General features: G+C 59.3%; 2 protein-coding genes and 1 long non-coding RNA gene across 12 annotated transcripts; 2 read left to right on the top strand and 1 right to left on the bottom strand.

Annotated features, from left to right (window-relative positions):
• The first annotated feature begins 6 nt into the window (after positions 1 to 6).
• LOC120511689 lies at positions 7 to 2383 on the top strand. Its single transcript, XR_005629804.1, has 4 exons — positions 7 to 533; positions 782 to 841; positions 1127 to 1192; positions 1626 to 2383. It is a non-coding gene; the product is annotated as an uncharacterized LOC120511689 (long non-coding RNA).
• A 737-nt stretch (positions 2384 to 3120) lies between these two features.
• Positions 3121 to 7224, top strand: LOC120511688 (serine-rich 25 kDa antigen protein-like). Of its 5 annotated transcripts, XM_039729115.1 has the most exons (5): positions 3121 to 3312; positions 3605 to 3659; positions 3893 to 3952; positions 4238 to 4306; positions 6815 to 7224. In XM_039729115.1, exons 2-5 carry the CDS (start codon positions 3656 to 3658, stop codon positions 7129 to 7131), a joined length of 450 nt encoding a protein of 149 aa, XP_039585049.1. In that variant the 5' UTR covers positions 3121 to 3312; positions 3605 to 3655; the 3' UTR covers positions 7132 to 7224. The 5 variants fall into 5 exon arrangements, 2 of the variants coding, with proteins under 2 accessions (XP_039585049.1, XP_039585048.1); XM_039729114.1 differs by lacking the exon at positions 3121 to 3312 and having other exon boundaries at positions 3536 to 3659; XR_005629803.1 differs by lacking the exons at positions 3121 to 3312; positions 3605 to 3659; positions 3893 to 3952; positions 4238 to 4306 and adding exons at positions 5506 to 5874; positions 6599 to 6649.
• A 2470-nt stretch (positions 7225 to 9694) lies between these two features.
• On the bottom strand, positions 9695 to 15844 carry LOC120511748 (myotubularin-related protein 9-like). Of its 6 annotated transcripts, none has more exons than XM_039729246.1 (11): positions 15227 to 15844; positions 15005 to 15063; positions 14693 to 14801; positions 13725 to 13914; positions 13011 to 13184; positions 11694 to 11911; positions 10879 to 11040; positions 10658 to 10799; positions 10360 to 10580; positions 10128 to 10279; positions 9695 to 10009 (listed from the first exon to the last, which is right to left on the bottom strand). In XM_039729246.1, exons 1-11 carry the CDS (start codon positions 15406 to 15408, stop codon positions 9825 to 9827), a joined length of 1794 nt encoding a protein of 597 aa, XP_039585180.1. In that variant the 5' UTR covers positions 15409 to 15844; the 3' UTR covers positions 9695 to 9824. The 6 variants fall into 6 exon arrangements, with proteins under 6 accessions (XP_039585180.1, XP_039585181.1, XP_039585178.1 ...); XM_039729247.1 differs by having other exon boundaries at positions 13725 to 13905; positions 15227 to 15481; XM_039729244.1 differs by having other exon boundaries at positions 13725 to 13949; positions 15005 to 15844.
• Between the last annotated feature and the right edge of the window lie 747 nt (positions 15845 to 16591).

The following is a 16591-nucleotide window of genomic DNA, read 5'->3' as shown; positions in this document are numbered from 1 at the left end:
AATGCCATGGCAGCACGGAGAAGCTTGTCTGCCCTGACCTTGGGAAGAAATGCCACTTGGTGAACGCCCTAAGGAGCGGAGCCTGCTGGAATCTTCCTGACACCTGAGCAGCACGAGATCATCCCATACAAGGATGATAATAAAGCACTAAGAGTGTTGCTGATGTGGCGATATGTGATAGGTTACATAGTGAAAAAAACTTACAAGGAAATAGTGGGTCTTGAAGAAGGGTATAAAACAGCTCCTATCTCTGATAAATATCTCAGTATCTCTGCAGGTCTGAGTCCATGCCTCCTTTGTTTACACATGGTGGAGCCATGGGCTGGGCAGGAGCCTGGGTGGGGACTGAGGGGTCTCTGCTTTTAAGGCATGGCCAGGGTCTCCTGGATGGGACAGGGGTGGTTGGTGTGCTGGTGCAAGGTGGCAAAGCCCCGCTGACCCCACCAGCCGCCCATGGAAAACATCTCATTCTTTCCTCCCAAGGCACCGGGGTTAGAGCAGACTCATCGCAGCTCTCGCTCCAACCATCATGGGTAAGTTGGGTGGCTCGTGGGGTGAGGGACACAGGATATGCATCAGGACAGGTGGGGGGGCACAGAGAACCTGGGGTTCTCCCCTTCTCCCCTCTCCTCCCGGGGTGTCTGCAGGGCTGAAGGAGGGCGGTGCTGGGAGAGCTGCTGCTGCCAGAGGGAACCTGCCCTGCCTGGCACAGAGGGCTGGGATCCAGCTGAGAGGAGCTTTATGGCCCACACACCTGGCTGTTTGTCATCTTCCATCTTAGACTTCCAGCTACTCGTGATTGCATTCCTTCTGGGATTCATCATGGGACTTCTACTTCTAAGTGAGACTTTGGCATGAGATGAGTAGTGCTCGGCTTTAATTCTGGTGGTGCTGCTGAGGGGGAAGGGGCAGCTCTGGCCTGGAATTCTGCCTGCCCCCGCTGCTGCAGCCCTGCACACTGTTCCTCTCCTGCCACCCATGGGTGTCCCTGTCCCTGCACCCCCAGCCCTCGCTCCCCGCTCTGGTGCCTGGGTGCTTTTGGGGAGGCCGGATCTGGTGCTGGTGGCAGGGGGACATGTGGGTCACAGCGAGCACCCTAAACACTTCTCTCTCCTCCCTGGAGCAGCACTATGCAAAGAGAGGATAGCCATGAAAATAAGCAAGGGATCTTTTTCCTTCTCTTTTGAAGTTGGTGAGTGGGGAGGGCAGGGAGGATGGGCTGTGCTGGGTGGGAACATGGGCTTAGTCTGAAGCCAGAGCAGCCCTTGAAGCCATCACTGGTCTGAATGTGCTCTAAGAGTGGGAAAGGGAACCATCCCAATGTGGTGGGAAGAGCCAGGACCTGCTGGGGTAGGGGTTGGGGCTGAGGGCAGCAGGGGCTGTGCAGGCAGGTGACGGCTCTGTGGCCAGAACTCCCGTGTCCACTGGCAGCACTGGTCAGAGGCACAAAGGGAGAGCAGAAAATGGCTGGGTGTGCTCAGGGAGCAGAGCTCCCTGCAGGCCAACTCCCTGGCACAGACTGGGGAGACCCTTGCTGGAGAGACATTTTTGGCTGTCCCTGCCTCGTGCTTGTCCATCACAGGCAGCCTCGATGCCTCTGGGACATGACTCTCCTGTCTTTACAGGGGGGAAACAAAGGGTCAGCCCCACAGGCTGCAGCCAATGCCATGGTGACCACAAGAAGAAAGCCTGATTACCATGGCCAGTGAACAGAAGGTGATTTCCTTCCTTCCAAGCAGCCTGCTTCATTTCTTCCCACAGCATGGACTAGAATGCTCCCACTGACCAGCAGCTGCCCCTTTAACATATTTGGATGGCTTTGATCAATCAATGCCTTTAAAGCTTTAATAAAAGTGCGTTGCTGGTGTGGGTGTGTGTGGTGGTGATTGTTGTGCATCGTGGCTCAGGTTCCTGCCCCACAGCTGGGCATTTGCCGTGCTCCAGGAAGGGATTGCCCAGGCAGAGTTTCCAGCCTTGCTCCCTGTGCCCCTGCCCAGCCAGGGGCTGGCTCCCACTGCAGCCTGACAGTGCTGGCAGTCCCTGGGAGCCCAGCACTGCTGCAGCAAATGCCCAGGGCAGCATGGCACTGCCCTGCAGGGCCGGCAGAGCCCCAGGGGTGCAGTGGGTGCATCTCTGCAGCCTGGGGCTCAGGACAGCCACTCTCTCTGATTTGGGCTGGGACAGGGGAGCTGCTCCTGCCAGACACGCTGTGCCCCACTGCTCCTGCTGGGCTGGGACCTTGTCTTGGCTCCTGGGAGCCGTGTCTGGGATCCTCAGGGCGGGATCCCTGGGCACCAGCCATGGGGGAGCTGCTGGGGTGCTGCCAGAGCATCCTGGGGGGGCATGGCTTGCACCACAAGCTCTGGTGGCTTTGGAGACCTGCTGTTTGTCTGGGGGGCATTTTTGTGCTTTTGCTTTTGGGTCTTGGTGACTCTGGGGCTTTTTGAGTTTGGGGGCCTCTGAGCCTGGCATTTTTACTTTGGTCCAGCTTGCCAAACATCTGTGCTTCTTTGCCCTGGCCCCATGACCCCAGCCCACTTTTTGTCCTTTTTGCCCTGGCCCCAGCCCGCTTTTTGTCCTTTTTGCCCTGCCTCCAGCCGGCCTTTTGGCTCTTCTGCTCTGCCGGGTTCTCTCTCCCCCTGGCCTCTGTCCCCCCTCCCCGTGTCCCTGTCCACCCCCTGCCGCTCTGTCCCCGAGTTCCTGCCTCAGCCACCGGTGTCCCACCCTGCCCGCCTCCGTCCCAGCCCGCCGTGCCGCCCGACCCCCGCCGTGCCCTGTCCCGGCTCCCGCACCTCCCGTCCACTCCCCGCGTGTGCGGCCGGAGCCGCAGCGCATCATCCTGTGAGCCCCGACGGCGCTCCCCGATCTGCTGCTGCTCGCTGCTGCTTTTTGTCTCTGCCTTCCTCTCTCCACCCTCCTTTTCCATTTTCCTCTCTCCGTCTTTCCTAGCAATTTTAGTAAGGTAACTTCTTTTTCTGTTTGCTTTTTTCTTTATCAATAAATTATTTTCAGATAAATGTTGTCTCAGTTGACTTAACTTCATTACAGATAATCTGTTTTTAAAAGAATTCCTCACAGTTCCCCACAGTGGAAAGCCACAGGATCCCTGCAGAGACAACCCCAAGGTCCAAAGTCCTGGAGATGGGGGAGCCCCAGCCCTGCTCCAGCTGAGACAGCAACACCAAGTGTTGACGGAAATGAAATTGAAACTCAGCGACTGAGCAATTTCAAGGAAATTACCTGTTGTGATATTGCTTGTTGATATCTTCCCTGCAGCACTTTGACCCTCAGAGCACAGTACACACAGGACAGGTTGGTGGTGTGGGTGCTGTGCTCCCACAGTGGGTGTTTGGGGACAGCAGCCTTTCTCTGAGCTGGGGGGACAGTGACAGGGGGCTGCACTCCTCGCTGTATTGGTGGAGCAACCACCAAGCTCTGGGCCAGGCAGGAGCCTGGGCAGAGTCTGAGGGTTCTGTGCTTGTGGGGGGGACCGGGGGCTCCTGGGTGGGACAGGCGTGGCTGAGCACGATTGTACAGGACACCCAAACCCCGCCAGCCCCACCCCACTGCCCACAGAAAAATATGTTGATCTCCTTTCTCCAAGGACCAGGCTCACAGAGGACCCAGTGCAGCTCTTGCTGCTGCCCAGCCCACCATGGGTAAGTTGGGTGGCTCATGGGGTGGGGGACACGGGACCTGCAGTGGGACATTGTGGGGGGAGCACGGGGACCCTGGGGTTCGGCCCTACGGGTGTCTGCAGGGCTGAAGGAGGGCGGTGCTGGGAGAGCTGCTGCTGCCAGAGGGAACCTGCCCTGCCAGCACAGGGCACGGGGCTCCAGCCGGGAGGAGCCTTAGTGCCCAACTCCTGCTCACCTGTCATTTTCCTTCTTAGACATTCTTCTACTTGTCGCTGCACTCCTCATTGGAATCATGATTAGACCTGCACTTGTAGGTGAGAGTCTGGCATCGGATGAGCAGTGCTCAGCTTTGCTGGTTGTGCTGCTGAGAGGGAAGGGAAGAATTGTGGCTGTTGCCTGGAATTCTGCCTGCCCCCGCTGCTGCAGCCCTGCACACTGTTCCTCTCCTGCCACCCATGGGTGTCCCTGTCCCTGCACCCCCAGCCCTCACTCCCCGCCCTGGTGCCTGGGTGCTTTTGGGGAGGCTGGTTCTGGTGCTGGTGGCAGGGGGACATGTGGGTGACAGCAAGGACCCTAACGCTGTTCTGTCCTCCCTGCAGCACTGGCAAGAGGTGAGACCATCAACTTCTCCATGAATTTCAAGTATTTTGGATTCAGTCTCCGAATTGGTGAGTGGGGAGGGCGGGGAGTTGGGCTGTGCTGGGAGGGAACACAGAGTTGTACCCTGGGCTTCCTGTAGAGCCAAATCAGCCCTTGAACCCTTCAGTGATCTGAACCCAACTGAAATCTAGCAAAGGGATGAATCCCCAATGTGGTGGGAAGAGCCAGGACCTGCTGGGGTAGGAGTCAGGGCTGAGGGCTGTGCAGGCAGGAACTGCTCTGTGGCCAGAACGCCTGTGTCCACTCCCAGCAGTGTCAGAGGAGGAAAGGGAGAGCAGAAGGGGTTGGGTGTGCTCAGGGAGCAGAGCTCACTGCAGACCAGCTCTCTGGCACAGACTGGGGAGACCCTTGGTGGGGTGCCCCCACAGCCCAAACCACTGATCCTCGGCTGCATCCTGGAGCATCCCATCACCCACAAAGGGCAGCCACCCCCCAAAACACCAGCCTGAGCAGCCTCCAGCCACTGAGGGGCTCTGGGTCCGAGGCTGGCCAGGCCTCCAGGCACGAGGAGCAGTGGGGTGGCTGCAGGCACAGGGGCCACCTGGGCAGTGCCTCTGCCTGGGCTGCACCGGGCACAGACTGGGGATGGGACTGGGGTGGGCAGGAGGTGCTCCCACAGCCCCTGCACAACCTCTGGCTTCACCGTGGCCACTGGCTCCCATCCAGGCATTGAGGGCTTTGTTATAAACCATGTTTGAATCACCTTGTGCCAGTGACAGAGACAGACTGGGTTGACAAGTGCTCTGTGATCTGCACTGTGCCCCATGTGTGACCTCTGGGCTCTCCCCACACTCAGCTGAGTTTCAGTTTCTGCATTCTCTCTATTATTTACCTCAAATACACAGATTCTGCAGCAGTGTTGGTAAACAAGGCAGCACAGTATTTCCCCAGCACCCTGAGCTTTGGCCTCCCAGGGCAGTGGCCATCTCCGGGGCCTGGGGTGGCCATGGGAGCAGGGTCCAGCTCCAGGGGTGCCCATGTGGCCCTGCTGCCTGCACTGCCCTGGGCGTGGGGACACCTGATGGCAGCAGGGAGGTGACATCTGGGGGATCTGCTCCTCCGTGGGGTGCTCCCCCTTGCTGGGGGAATGGTGGGGACCCTGTGCTTGGGCAGGGCCAGCTGGGGAGCCCTGAGCTGATTTCTCCTCCTCTTCCTCAGGACTCCTCAGAGCTCTTGGTCATTGTGCTGCTTTGGGCTGGGGTAGGGGTCATTTTCCTCCCAGGGGCTGCTCTGCGGCTGTGTTTTGGTTTAGTGCCAAACACGAGGTTGATGATACAGAGGTTTTGTTAGTGTTGAGCTTGCCCGGAGCCGAGGCATTTGCAAGCACTCACACAGCCATGCTGGGGAGGGATTTGGGAGTGCGTGGGAGGTTGGGAGGAGACGTGGGAGGGACAGGTGACCCCAACAGAGCCAATGGGATATCCCAGACCGTGTGACACAGCAGGAATGGACAAAGGAGGGGACATTGGGAATGATGGCGTTTCTCTTCTCGCGTCTGTCCCGTCTGCAGGAGTCCCGCTCTCCTGGAGGAGCTGAACCCCTCCCTGCCCACGGGAAGCAGGGACGGAATTCCCGGGTTTGCTTTGCTTGCGTGCACGGCTTTTGCTTTCCCTATTAAACTGTTTCTTTCAACCCACAAGTTTTCTAGTTCTTACCCTTCCATTCTGTCCCCGGTCCCGATGGGGGTGGAGGGCTGGGGGTGATGAGCAGGCAGCTGCGAGGTGCTTGGGGCTGGCTGGGTTAAGCTTCGACAGCCCCCCAGGGCTCTGGTTTGGCTGCCGTGCCGTGACTCTTCGGTACACAACAGGACAATTGTGTGCCTGACCCCACGCTCTGGAGCCCCCCCGGTACCGCGGCTGGGACCCCCAGCTCTGTGCCGTGCCCCCCTTGCTGTGTCTGACCGCCCGGAGGAAGAGTCGCGCTCAGCCCTCCGCCTCCAGCCCGGGCGTGCCTGGCACGGGGCGGCCCCGGGGCGAGCATCGGGACCACTGCAGACCACCGGGCACCGCGGAGCCATTCCACTCCACCGCGGGACCATTCCACTCCACCTCGGGACCATTCCACTCCACCGGGCACCGCGGAGCCATTCCAGCCCACCGGGCACTGCAGAACCATTCCAGCCCACCGGGCACCGTGGGGCCATTCCAGTCCCGCGGGCACCGTGGGCAGGTGGGCAGTGCTGGTGGCAGGTGGGCAGCGCGGGCAGTGCTGCTTCCTTCCCTCTTCCACCTCCCTCTCCTCTTCCTCTTTGATTCCTTTTCCTCTTTTCCCTCCTGCCTTTCTGCTTGTTTCCCTCTCAGCTGTGAGACACAGAGGCAAAGGAGCTGCCACTGGAGCAGCTGCCCCAGCAGGTAAATTCTGGCTCTGGGGTTCACTGCCAGGCTGGGGGCTGCGAGTGCTGGGGCCCGAGAGACTCAGGGTGCTGCTGTGAGAGAGGCAGCAGCAGCCTCGAGCTGCAGGTTTCTCTCTTGGTGCCAAAATTGGGCTGACATCTGTCCTGCTGTCACTTGGTGCAGGAGACTCTGCCAAGATGTCCAAGAGGAAGCCAACTCCAGAGGAGGAACCCAAGGAGGAGACAATTTCAGATGAGGAATCTGGGGAGGAGACGACTCCTAGTGATGAGTCCAAGAAGAAGATAAATTCAGATGAGAAATCCTGGGATAAGACAAATCACAGTGACAAGCCCAAAGATGGGGATTGTCCTGGGGGTGGTCCTGACAATGGTCCTGACAATGGTCCTGGCAATGGTCCTGATGGTGGTCCTGACAATGGTCCTGATGGTGGTCCCAATGATGGGGATAATCCAGGTAAAGTGCAGGGGAAATTTGGGTGAGACATCAGGAAAAAAATTCTTCACTGAAAGACTGATTGGGCACTGGAATTGTCTGCCCGTGGAGGTGGTTCAGTCACCATCCCTGGATGTGTTTAGAAATGCCCCTTGGTGGATGCCCAAAGGAGAGGATCCTGCTGGAATCTGCCAGACACTTGAACATGATGAGATCACCCCATAGAAGGACCCTAAGAAAGCTTTAAGAATGTTGCTGATGTGGCAATGTGTGAAAGGTCACTTAGTGAAAAAAAAAAAAAAGTACAAGGAAATAATGGGTTCTGAGGAAGGCTATAAAACCAGCTCCTATCTCTCAATAAATAACTCAGTATCCCTGCGGGTCTGAGCCCGTGCACTGGCAGAGCAGCCCAGGTAGCCCTGGGTCGGGCAGGAGCCTGGGCAGGGACTGAGGGGGCTCTGCTCTTGTGGGATGGCCGAGGGCTCCTGGGTGGGAGAGGGTACCTGGGGGTGATTGTGCAGGGCAGCAAAGCCCCGCTGACCCCACCTGCTGCCCATGGAAAGATTTCTTGTTCTTGCTTCCCAAGGCACCAGGGTTAGAGCAGACTCATCACAGCTCTCGCTCCCGTCCAGCCCACCATGGGTAAGTTGGGTGGCTCCTGGGGTCTGGGACATGGGACCTGCAGTGGGACAGACTGGAGAGGGGCACAGGGACCCTGGGGTTCTCCCCTCTCCTCCCGGGTGTCTGCAGGGCTGAAGGAGGGCGGTGCTGGGAGAGCTGCTGCTGCCAGCAGCCCCTGTCCTGCCAGCACAGGGCACGGGGCTCCAGCCGGGAGGAGCTTTAGTGCCCAACTCCTGCTCACCTGTCATTTTCCTTCTTAGGGTCAAGTGTAGCCACCGTTGCAGTCATCTGTATAGTTTTCACTGGATTTACAATTGTAGGTGAGAGTCTGGCACGGGATAAGCACAGTTTGGGTTCTCTTGTGGTGCTGCTGAGGGGGAAGGGGCAGCTCAGGCTGCTGCCTGGAATTCTGCCTGCCCCCACTGCTGCAGCCCTGCACACTGTTCCTCTCTGCCACCATCAGCAACGGTGGCTGGTGTGATAGTGCCAAGTGCCTCCTGCAAACTGACATCAGAAACCTGGGCTGGTGAGTTCTGTTTGCCAGGGAAAAGGGGCAGCGTTCGTGTCCAGGGCCCAGTGGCCTGGTGCGGTTGTCAGGGGTGAGAAAGCTGTCTCAGGAATGCCCTGACTTAGAGAATGCACCATTCTCTAAGTCAGGGAAAATTCATTCCTTTCCCAAGGTTCGAATGCTGTACCCCCTTTCACATCCCGCTCATACCCTTTGTATCTTCCATTAGTTACTGCTGTGAAAACTTTCCCTCTCCATGTAGCTGTGCACAAAATCTTTACCTTCCCCAAAGACAGGGCACTCCCCCTGGTGTCCTTCTGCTGGTTGTTACCTGTCCCTGCTGTCCCTCTGACTCACCGTCTGTCCCTCAGCCTACCCTCTGTGTTTTCCTACCCCTTTTGGACCCTGCAATGAATCAGCTGAGATGATCCAGGACTCGAGCGGCCCTCCTTCTGTCTGGTGAAGAGAAACATCTAGCCAGGGTCCAGCAGGTGAAAATCCTGACCCCGGCAGATAACACAGCCAAGGTGAGCTTTTCCTGCAGATTTCCTGGCAGGATCTCTGCTCAGAGGGAGTTTTGCTCCTTGGGAATTTTCAGTGAGAAAGGGGAGGTGCTAAACGAACAGCCAAGCACTGAAAATGAAATACTTGGGTATTTGCATAGAATGTTTGCAGTTCTGGAAGGTGGGAGATTTCCCTCCCCTGCAGGTGGTGCTGGGAGGAGGGCAGGAGGCCATGGATGTGACCACCAGCTCCACCAGGTGGCAAATTCGAGGCCAGGTTGGTCCTTTTCCCTCTGGCAGGGCTGAATCTTCACCCAGAGCACTCCTGACACCCCAAGGATTGCTCTTCCCTTTCCTTTGGGAAGCTAGCAGTGCTGGAGAAGCCCTTGAGCTTTTTTTTTTTTTTAGGAATCTGTGGTTTTGTCCCTCCTGGCCTTGTGACAATTTCAGTTTTCCTCTTCCCAGGTTCTTCACTTGGCTTTTGAGGAGGAGTTTGGTCTCTTTCCTTCCTCAAAACTGGGCTCAAGGGCAGAATTCCCAGGCTGGCTCCAGGCTCGGAGCCGCTGGCACGACAGAGGCTGCAGCCTGTGTGATTTTGGGGTGCTGGTTTTGTGTGTCCTGCTGGGGTTTTTCTGGGTGATTGTTGGGTTTTTCTGTGTGATCTGCTGGGGTGTTTTTGTGTGATCTACTGGGGTTTTTCTGTGTTATTGCTGGGTGTTTTTTTGGTGTGATCTGTTGTTTTTTTTCTGTGATCTGCTGGGTTTTTTTGGTGTGATCTGGCTTTCTTTCTGTGATCTGCTGGGGTGTTTTTGTGTGATCTGCTGGGGTGTTTTTGGTGTGATCTGGCTTTCTTTGTGTGATCTGCTGGGGTGTTTTTGTGTGATCTGCTGCCCTTCAGCTCCAGAGCCATCCAGGGGCACTGCTGCAATCCCAGTGGGAAGGAGCAGCTTCCTTATGGAAGAGCAGGACACAGGCAAGGGCTGGGAGAGAGATTTACTGAAACGAGCTCAGGGTGGGCAGCTGAAGGCTGGGGAGGGTCTGTCCCCTGTCCCAGAGCTGCCCACGGGGTCTGTGTCCTGCACAGCCCTTCCCATGGCGATTTCCAGTGTCACCTTGTCCCAGCTGTCCCCGTTTCACCGTTCTCTGTCCCAGCAGAGGGCTCAGGGAGGGGCTGGCTCAGCCTTTTCCCTGTGCTCTCCTGGAGGGAGGAGTTCTTTCCCTGCACCAACCTCTGGATCTCCACCCAGGCCTCATCCAGGTGCTGGGAGGGACGGATCCAGCGAAGGAAGAAACCTGGCAGAGAAGGGGCTGGGGGTGAGCTCAGCCCTGTCCCGCAGGGAAAGGCACAGCAGCTGCCCCTGAGGCAGCCCAGCTGGGAGCTGGGGGTGGATTTTGGGAGGATCCCACTCACCCTGCCACAGCTGGATGCTCTGGGGCTCCACGGAGGGCCAGATCACCAAGGGGTTGTGCGAGTACAGAGGGTTCAGGTACTTGTGCTTCTCCTCAGGCTGGTTCAGCCAGGCCCACAGCGAGTGGGTGCTTTCCCTCACCTTACACAGGCTCCTGTGGGGACAGGAGGGACACATTCCAGTCCCCAGCAGCGTCACCTGAGCCGTGACAGGCGGGCTTTGGCCTTCACCGACCTCTCCTTCTCGTTGTTGCACAGGAAGGTGCCGTAGGCCGAGGCGTAGGCGTTGTCGAAGAGGGTGAGCAGCAGCTGCTCCCCGAATTCCAGCGAGAAGGGGAACTGCCGGCTCAGCTGCCACACGCAGTCGAGGAAGAGGAGGAAAACCGGCGCCTCCTGCTTGCCCCGGGCGTGGGAGCAGGCGGAGCGGGCGCAGCGCAGCTGGAAGGGGTGCCCGGCCTGCGGGACCCCCATGGAGACCTGGGGTGAGGCACCCGGCCGGGCTGGGCCCCCCACCCTGCCAAAACAGCTCTCACCTGGATCCACTCCCGCTCCAGCAGCTCCTGGAATCCCTCCAGGGTGCGGCAGGCGGGGTCCAGGATGAGCTGGGCCAGCGCCGTCACCAGCAGCGTGGTGTCCGTGCCCTCGGCGCCGTGCACCAGCACCTTGCAGCCCTCCCTGCCGGGGCGAGCCCAGCGTTTTGGGCACATTGCGGGCACGGAAAGGGGTGAGACGGGCAAGGTGCAGCCCCCCTTACCTGTCCAGGCACTGGGCAGCCAGGCAGGCCGTGCTCAGGGCGGCCTTGACGTGGCTGAGCCAGCGGCTGCCCTCCAGGCGGCCCAGCCAGCGCTCCATGCTCAGGGCAGGGTCACTGCACGCCTCCACCAGCCTGGCAAAGCTCTCCTGCAGCGGGCGGCCCCTGCCACAGGGCACGGAGCCGTGGGCTGTTAGTGTGCTTTTGTACTTTGTAGTACTTTGTAATACTTTTGGTTTTGTGTGCCCTTATTTTCCCCAAATGGTGTACCCCTTTTTGTACCCTCTACCTGTGTGATCCCTCTCCCGGGTGAGATCATCCCCAAATCCCCGCCCTGGCTCTCTGTCAGTCACTCAGCATCCCGTCCCCTCTATCTAGAACTTTTGGCCCAAGTCATTGAGTGATTAGTCCGAGGCCAGGGGTCAGCCCCACAAGTATTATTTTATACACTATCCCAAATGTCCATCCATAGGGTTTCATCCCTGGAGGGTCCTTATTGCTCAGCAAATGCATCCACATTGGGTTTCCTCCCACCCTTTAAATGCAACCCTGACATTCCTTTTGTTTTACACGCTGAGGTGTGGGGCTCCTGAGGAGCTCCGAACAAACCTTGGGCTGTCCCCTGCCGAGAGTCACCTTTTATCCCCTGCCACGTCTCCAGTGTCCCCTCTGCTGCCAAGGCCACTGCCCCAGTGCCACCAGCACCCTCGGGCCACCAGAGAGTGTCCCCTGGGGGGGCACTGGGAGGCACCCCGAGAGCCAGAGCCAGCGTGGGGCTCGGTGGCACTGTCACACGGGGGGACAGCACCTGCCCTCACCTCTCCAGGGCGCGGTGCAGCCGCCGCCACCGCGGGTAGGAGGATTTGGGCTCGGTGCCGCCGCCGCTCATCCGCGCCTGCTTGGCCGCCTGCGCCGAGCGCGTGTCGATGACGAAGCCGCGCTCGCCCTCGCCCAGGACTGTCCCCAGGAGCTGCTCGTCCTCGCGGCAGCGCCGCCGGTTGGGACCCGTCAGGGGCTGGCTGCTGCGGAGCAGGGCCTGGGGACAGCGGGGGACAGCTGGGAATGGGCACGGGGGGAGAGAGAGCCGGGGTGGCCTTAGAGGGCCTGAAGGGCTCCAGAGTGGCCTTAGAGAGCCTAAAGGGGCTCAGGGTGGCATTAGAGAGCCTAAAGGAGCTCCAGGATGACATTAGAGAGCCTGAAGGGCTACAGGGTGACCTTAGAGAGCCTAAAGGAGCTGGGGGACAGCAGGGGACAGCTGGGAATGGGCACCGTGGGGAGAGAGAGCCAGGGTGACCTTAGAGGGCCTAAAGGGATCCAGAGTGGCCTTAGAGAGCCTAAAGGGGCTCAGGGTGACATTAGAGAGCCTAAAGGAGCTGGGGGACAGCTGGGAATGGGCACGGGGGGAGAGAGAGCTGGGGTGCCCTTAGAGGGCCTGAAGGGCTCCAGGGTGACCTTAGAGAGCCTAAAGGAGCTGGGGGAGAGCAGGGGACAGCTGGGAATGGGCACGGGGGGAGAGAGAGCTGGGGTGGCCTTAGAGAGCCTAAAGGGGCTGGGGGACAGCAGGGGACAGCTGGGAATGGGCACGGGGGGAGAGAGAGCCAGGGTGGCCTTAGAGAGCCTAAAGGGATCCAGAGTGACCTTAGAGAGCCTGAGGGGGCTCCACAGTGACATTAGAGAGCCTAAAGGAGCTCCAAGGTGACCTTAGAGAGCCTAAAGGGGCTGGGGGAGAGCGGGGGACAGCTGGGAATAGGCACTAGGGGGAGAGAGAGCCAGTGTGACCTTAGAGAGCCTGAAGAGGTCCAGGGGAGCTGGAGAGGGATTTGGGACAAAGGATGGAGGGACAGGACACAGGGAATGGCTCTCACTGGCAGAGGGCAGGGATGGGTGGGATATTGGGAATTAGGAGTTGTTCCCTGGGAGGGGCTGGGATGGCTTTCCCAGAGCAGCTGTGGCTGCCCCTGGATCCAGGGAAGGACAGGGCTTGGAACAGGGACAGCAGAGGTGTCCCTGCCCTGACAGAGGTGGCACTGGCTGAGCTTTCACATCCCTTCCAACCCAAATTCTGGAACCCTGTGCAGCTGGAACCCCCCGTTCTGAGAGGCAGGAGGGGCTGGCTGGGGGGCAGAGGGACTCACGGTGCCGTTTTTGGGGTGGAAGTAGCAGAGCACGGGGAAGCGGCCACCCTGGCGGAACCGCGCCGCCTTGGCCACGGCCTCGTCGCCCAGCGCCGCGGGCACCAGCACGGCCCGCGGGTACGAGGGGCACGCGCCGAAGTCGCCGTTCACGGAGCTCAGCCGCCACTGGCTGGTCTGGGGGAGAGCCCACATCAGCGGGGAGGGCTGGGGTCCCTCCCGGGGTGGGGGTCCCTCCCGGCCGGGCTCACCTGCGAGGCCACCCGCTGCAAGTGGCGCTCGGGGACAGCGCGGTGCCAGCCGTGCTGCAGCCGCAGGCCCGGCGGGCGGTGGAAGAACGGGTACGTCAGCATCACCGAGTCCAGCGAGCACAGCGCCTGTGCGGCCAGAGATTCGTGGCTTGGGAAAAGGCCTCTGCTAGGAGTTTTTCTCCTGAGGAGGCTCAGGGAAGAAATGTCAACAATAATGATGTGCTGTTGTGGGATGCAACACGTGCGTTGGGGCATGTTAATTGTTACTAATTAATGGTAAAAAACCCCTCAGAATCAGCTGGCTCGGACTCTGAGAGTCACAAGCCTTTGTTATTCCATTCCATTCTTGTTCTTTCTAGCCTTCTCATGAATCCTTTTCTCTCTATTCTATCAGTATAGTTTTAATGTATCATTTTAGGGCCCGGGGGTCCCTCCCGGGGTGGGGGTCCCTCCCGGCCGGGCTCACCTGCGAGGCCACCCGCTGCAAGTGGCGCTCGGGGACAGCGCGGTGCCAGCCGTGCTGCAGCCGCAGGCCCGGCGGGCGGTGGAAGAACGGGTACGTCAGCATCACCGAGTCCAGCGAGCACAGCGCCTGTGCGGCCAGAGATTCGTGGCTTGGGAAAAGGCCTCTGCTAGGAGTTTTTCTCCTGAGGAGGCTCAGGGAAGAAAGGTAAACAATAACGATGTGCTGCTGTGGGATGCAACAGGTGCGTTGGGGCATGTTAATTGTTACTAATTAATGGTAAAAAACCCCTCAGAATCAGCTGGCTCGGACTCTGAGAGTCACAAGCCTTTGTTATTCCATTCCATTCTTGTTCTTTCTAGCCTTCTAATGAATCCTTTTCTCTCTATTCTATCAGTATAGTTTTAATGTATCATTTTAATATAATATATATAATAATATAATATATAACAATATATATGATACATAATATAGATCATATATTGTTATGATATGTCTTATGATATATATTATATATCATAATATACATTATGATATATTATATATCATAATATAGTATGATTATATATGAGATATAATATATAATATATTATTCTGACATGTATTATTATATATATTATATATAATAATATGTATTATGGTATATATTAAATATCATAATATAATAAACCAGCCTTCTAGTTTATTATATTATGATATATTTATTATATATATGATATTTATTATATTCCGACGATTCTGAATGTTTCAGGAGTCAAGATTCTCATCTCTCCACTCATCCCGGGATCCTTTTCACACAAACCATCAACCACACGCCTGCTCAGGGACACCGGAGCTGGCACTGTCGCCGTGTGCCAGCGCCGTGTGCCAGCGCTGCCGGAGCCGCGTGTTTACCCAGCTGATGCCCGACCCAGAGCAAACACGGCCGCGCTTTTCCCCCGGCCAGCCCTTGGGCGGCCGGCCGGGCTCACCTCGATGGAGCCGGCGACGTCCAGGCACTGCTCCATGCCCGGGATCTCCAGCTGCAGCACCCGCAGGTCCTTGCAGCGCAGCGTGACGGTGCCCGAGGAGCCCGAGACCCTGCGGGAGGGGTCAGGGCTGCCTGAGGACACCGGGGACAGCACCGAGCCGCCCCGTCCCCCCGGGGGCTGGGCAGGGCTGCCTGAGGACACCGGGGACAGCACCGAGCCGCCCCGTCCCCCCGGGGGCTGGGCAGAATTTCAGGCTCGCATCCGGCACCGCAGCCGGGCTGCGCGGGTGGCACAGAGGCAGAAATGCCACACCTGGTGTCCCGCAGGGAGCCGCCACTCCGCGGGGGTGGCACCAGCCTAAATTGTGCACTCTGAGGGGGAGAGGAGTCCATGCCCGCCCTGCCCCGCCAGCAGGGAGAGGAAGAGGAAGGACACGGCCGGGCGGGGCAGCGCGGTGCCCGTGGGGTACCCGGGACAGGGGGGGATCCCCCAGCTCGGGCACGGCGACAGCGACAGCTTTGGGGACGAGCCCACCTTTTCTCCACGGCGTCCACGTTGCGGATGAGCAGCCAGAGCTCCAGGTCGCCGCGGGGGCAGGAGGAGAGCAGCAGGTGGTGGCTGGTGATGCACAGCGTGCCCCGCACCGCCGCCACCCCCGGCCGCGACAGCAGCACGTCCTCCACTGTCGCCGTCTTGATCAGCTCCGAGAACTCCATGGGCGCCGCCTCGGCCCGGCCGGGGAGGGAGGAGGGGGGAAAAAAAAAAAAAAAAAAAAAAAAAAAAAAAAAAGGAAAAAAAAAAAAAAGGGGAAATCCTGCGGCTCTCGGCCCGCCTGGAACACCCTTCCCTGCGCGTCACGCGGCGCTGTCCCCTCGCCGTGTTGACATTGTCACCTCCCGCACGCGGCAGCGCCACATGGCTCCGGGCAGCGGGGAAACTGAGGCACGGGGGGCTCAGCTGGCTGCGGTCTCCGCTGTGCCCCAGGGGATTTTTGGGGGGGAATGGGATGGCGGGGAGCAGCTGGCGGTCCTTCCCTGCCCCGCTGGGCTGCACCCCGTTACCGGCCCCGGCTGGCAGCGTCCCCACGGGCTCGGCTGTCCCCAAAGCCACACCCGGGGCTGGGGCACGAGAGGAAGAGGAGGAGGAGGGTGGGGGGTCGTGGGGGTGGCGGTGCTCCTGCCCCGGCCACCCCTTCTGCTTACCTGCTCGGGCTGGGTGGCAGATGGGGACCTGGGGGGACAGGCAGGGACCTGGGGGGACAGGCAGGGACCTCGGGGGGACAGGCAGGGACGTGAGGGGACAAGCACAGTGCAAGCAGGGGACCTCAGAGTGCCAAGAGGGACCTGCTGGCCGTAAGGAGAGGTTTTTTGGGGGTGCAAAAGGGAATTTTGGGGTGCAGGCAGGGGACCTTGGGGGACAAGGAAGAGGCTCGGGGTGCAAGGAGGGGATTGGGGACACCGGGAGTGCAAGGAGGGGACCCGGGGGTGCTGGGGGGGCTGGGGGGGGTCGCTCCGTGCGCTGCGACAGCGAGGGGACACGGGGGTACCGCGGCAAGGGACACGCGAGGAGACAGCGCGAATGGAGAGCAGCGCGGGGGGAGCACGCGGAGGATTTGGGGGCTGCCCTGGGGGGGCTGCAGTGGACGGGGGCGGGCAGGTGAGACCCGGGGGTCGCAGGTGAGACCCCTGAGGCACCTCGGCTGGCCCTGGAGCCCCGCGGGCAGCGGGAAGGTGGCACAGGGACAGATCCGGACGCGGCTCCACCTTAAGGTCCCGTCCGGGTGCGGGACCCCGGCTGCCCCCCCCGGGCACCCCCCCGTTTCTTTTTCCTTCCTCGAGCTTTTTTGGGCCCCCCCAGAAGCGGGGAGGGGCGGCTGAGCCCGGGGATAAATCATCGCAG

The sequence above is a fragment of the Passer montanus genome, unplaced genomic scaffold (genome assembly GCF_014805655.1).
Source record: "Passer montanus isolate IOZ18808 unplaced genomic scaffold, ASM1480565v1 scaffold68, whole genome shotgun sequence".
In the NCBI taxonomy this organism is placed as follows: Eukaryota; Metazoa; Chordata; class Aves; order Passeriformes; family Passeridae; genus Passer; species Passer montanus.
Note: the sequence above shows the minus strand (reverse complement) of the source record. Positions and strands in the feature narration are given on the sequence as shown.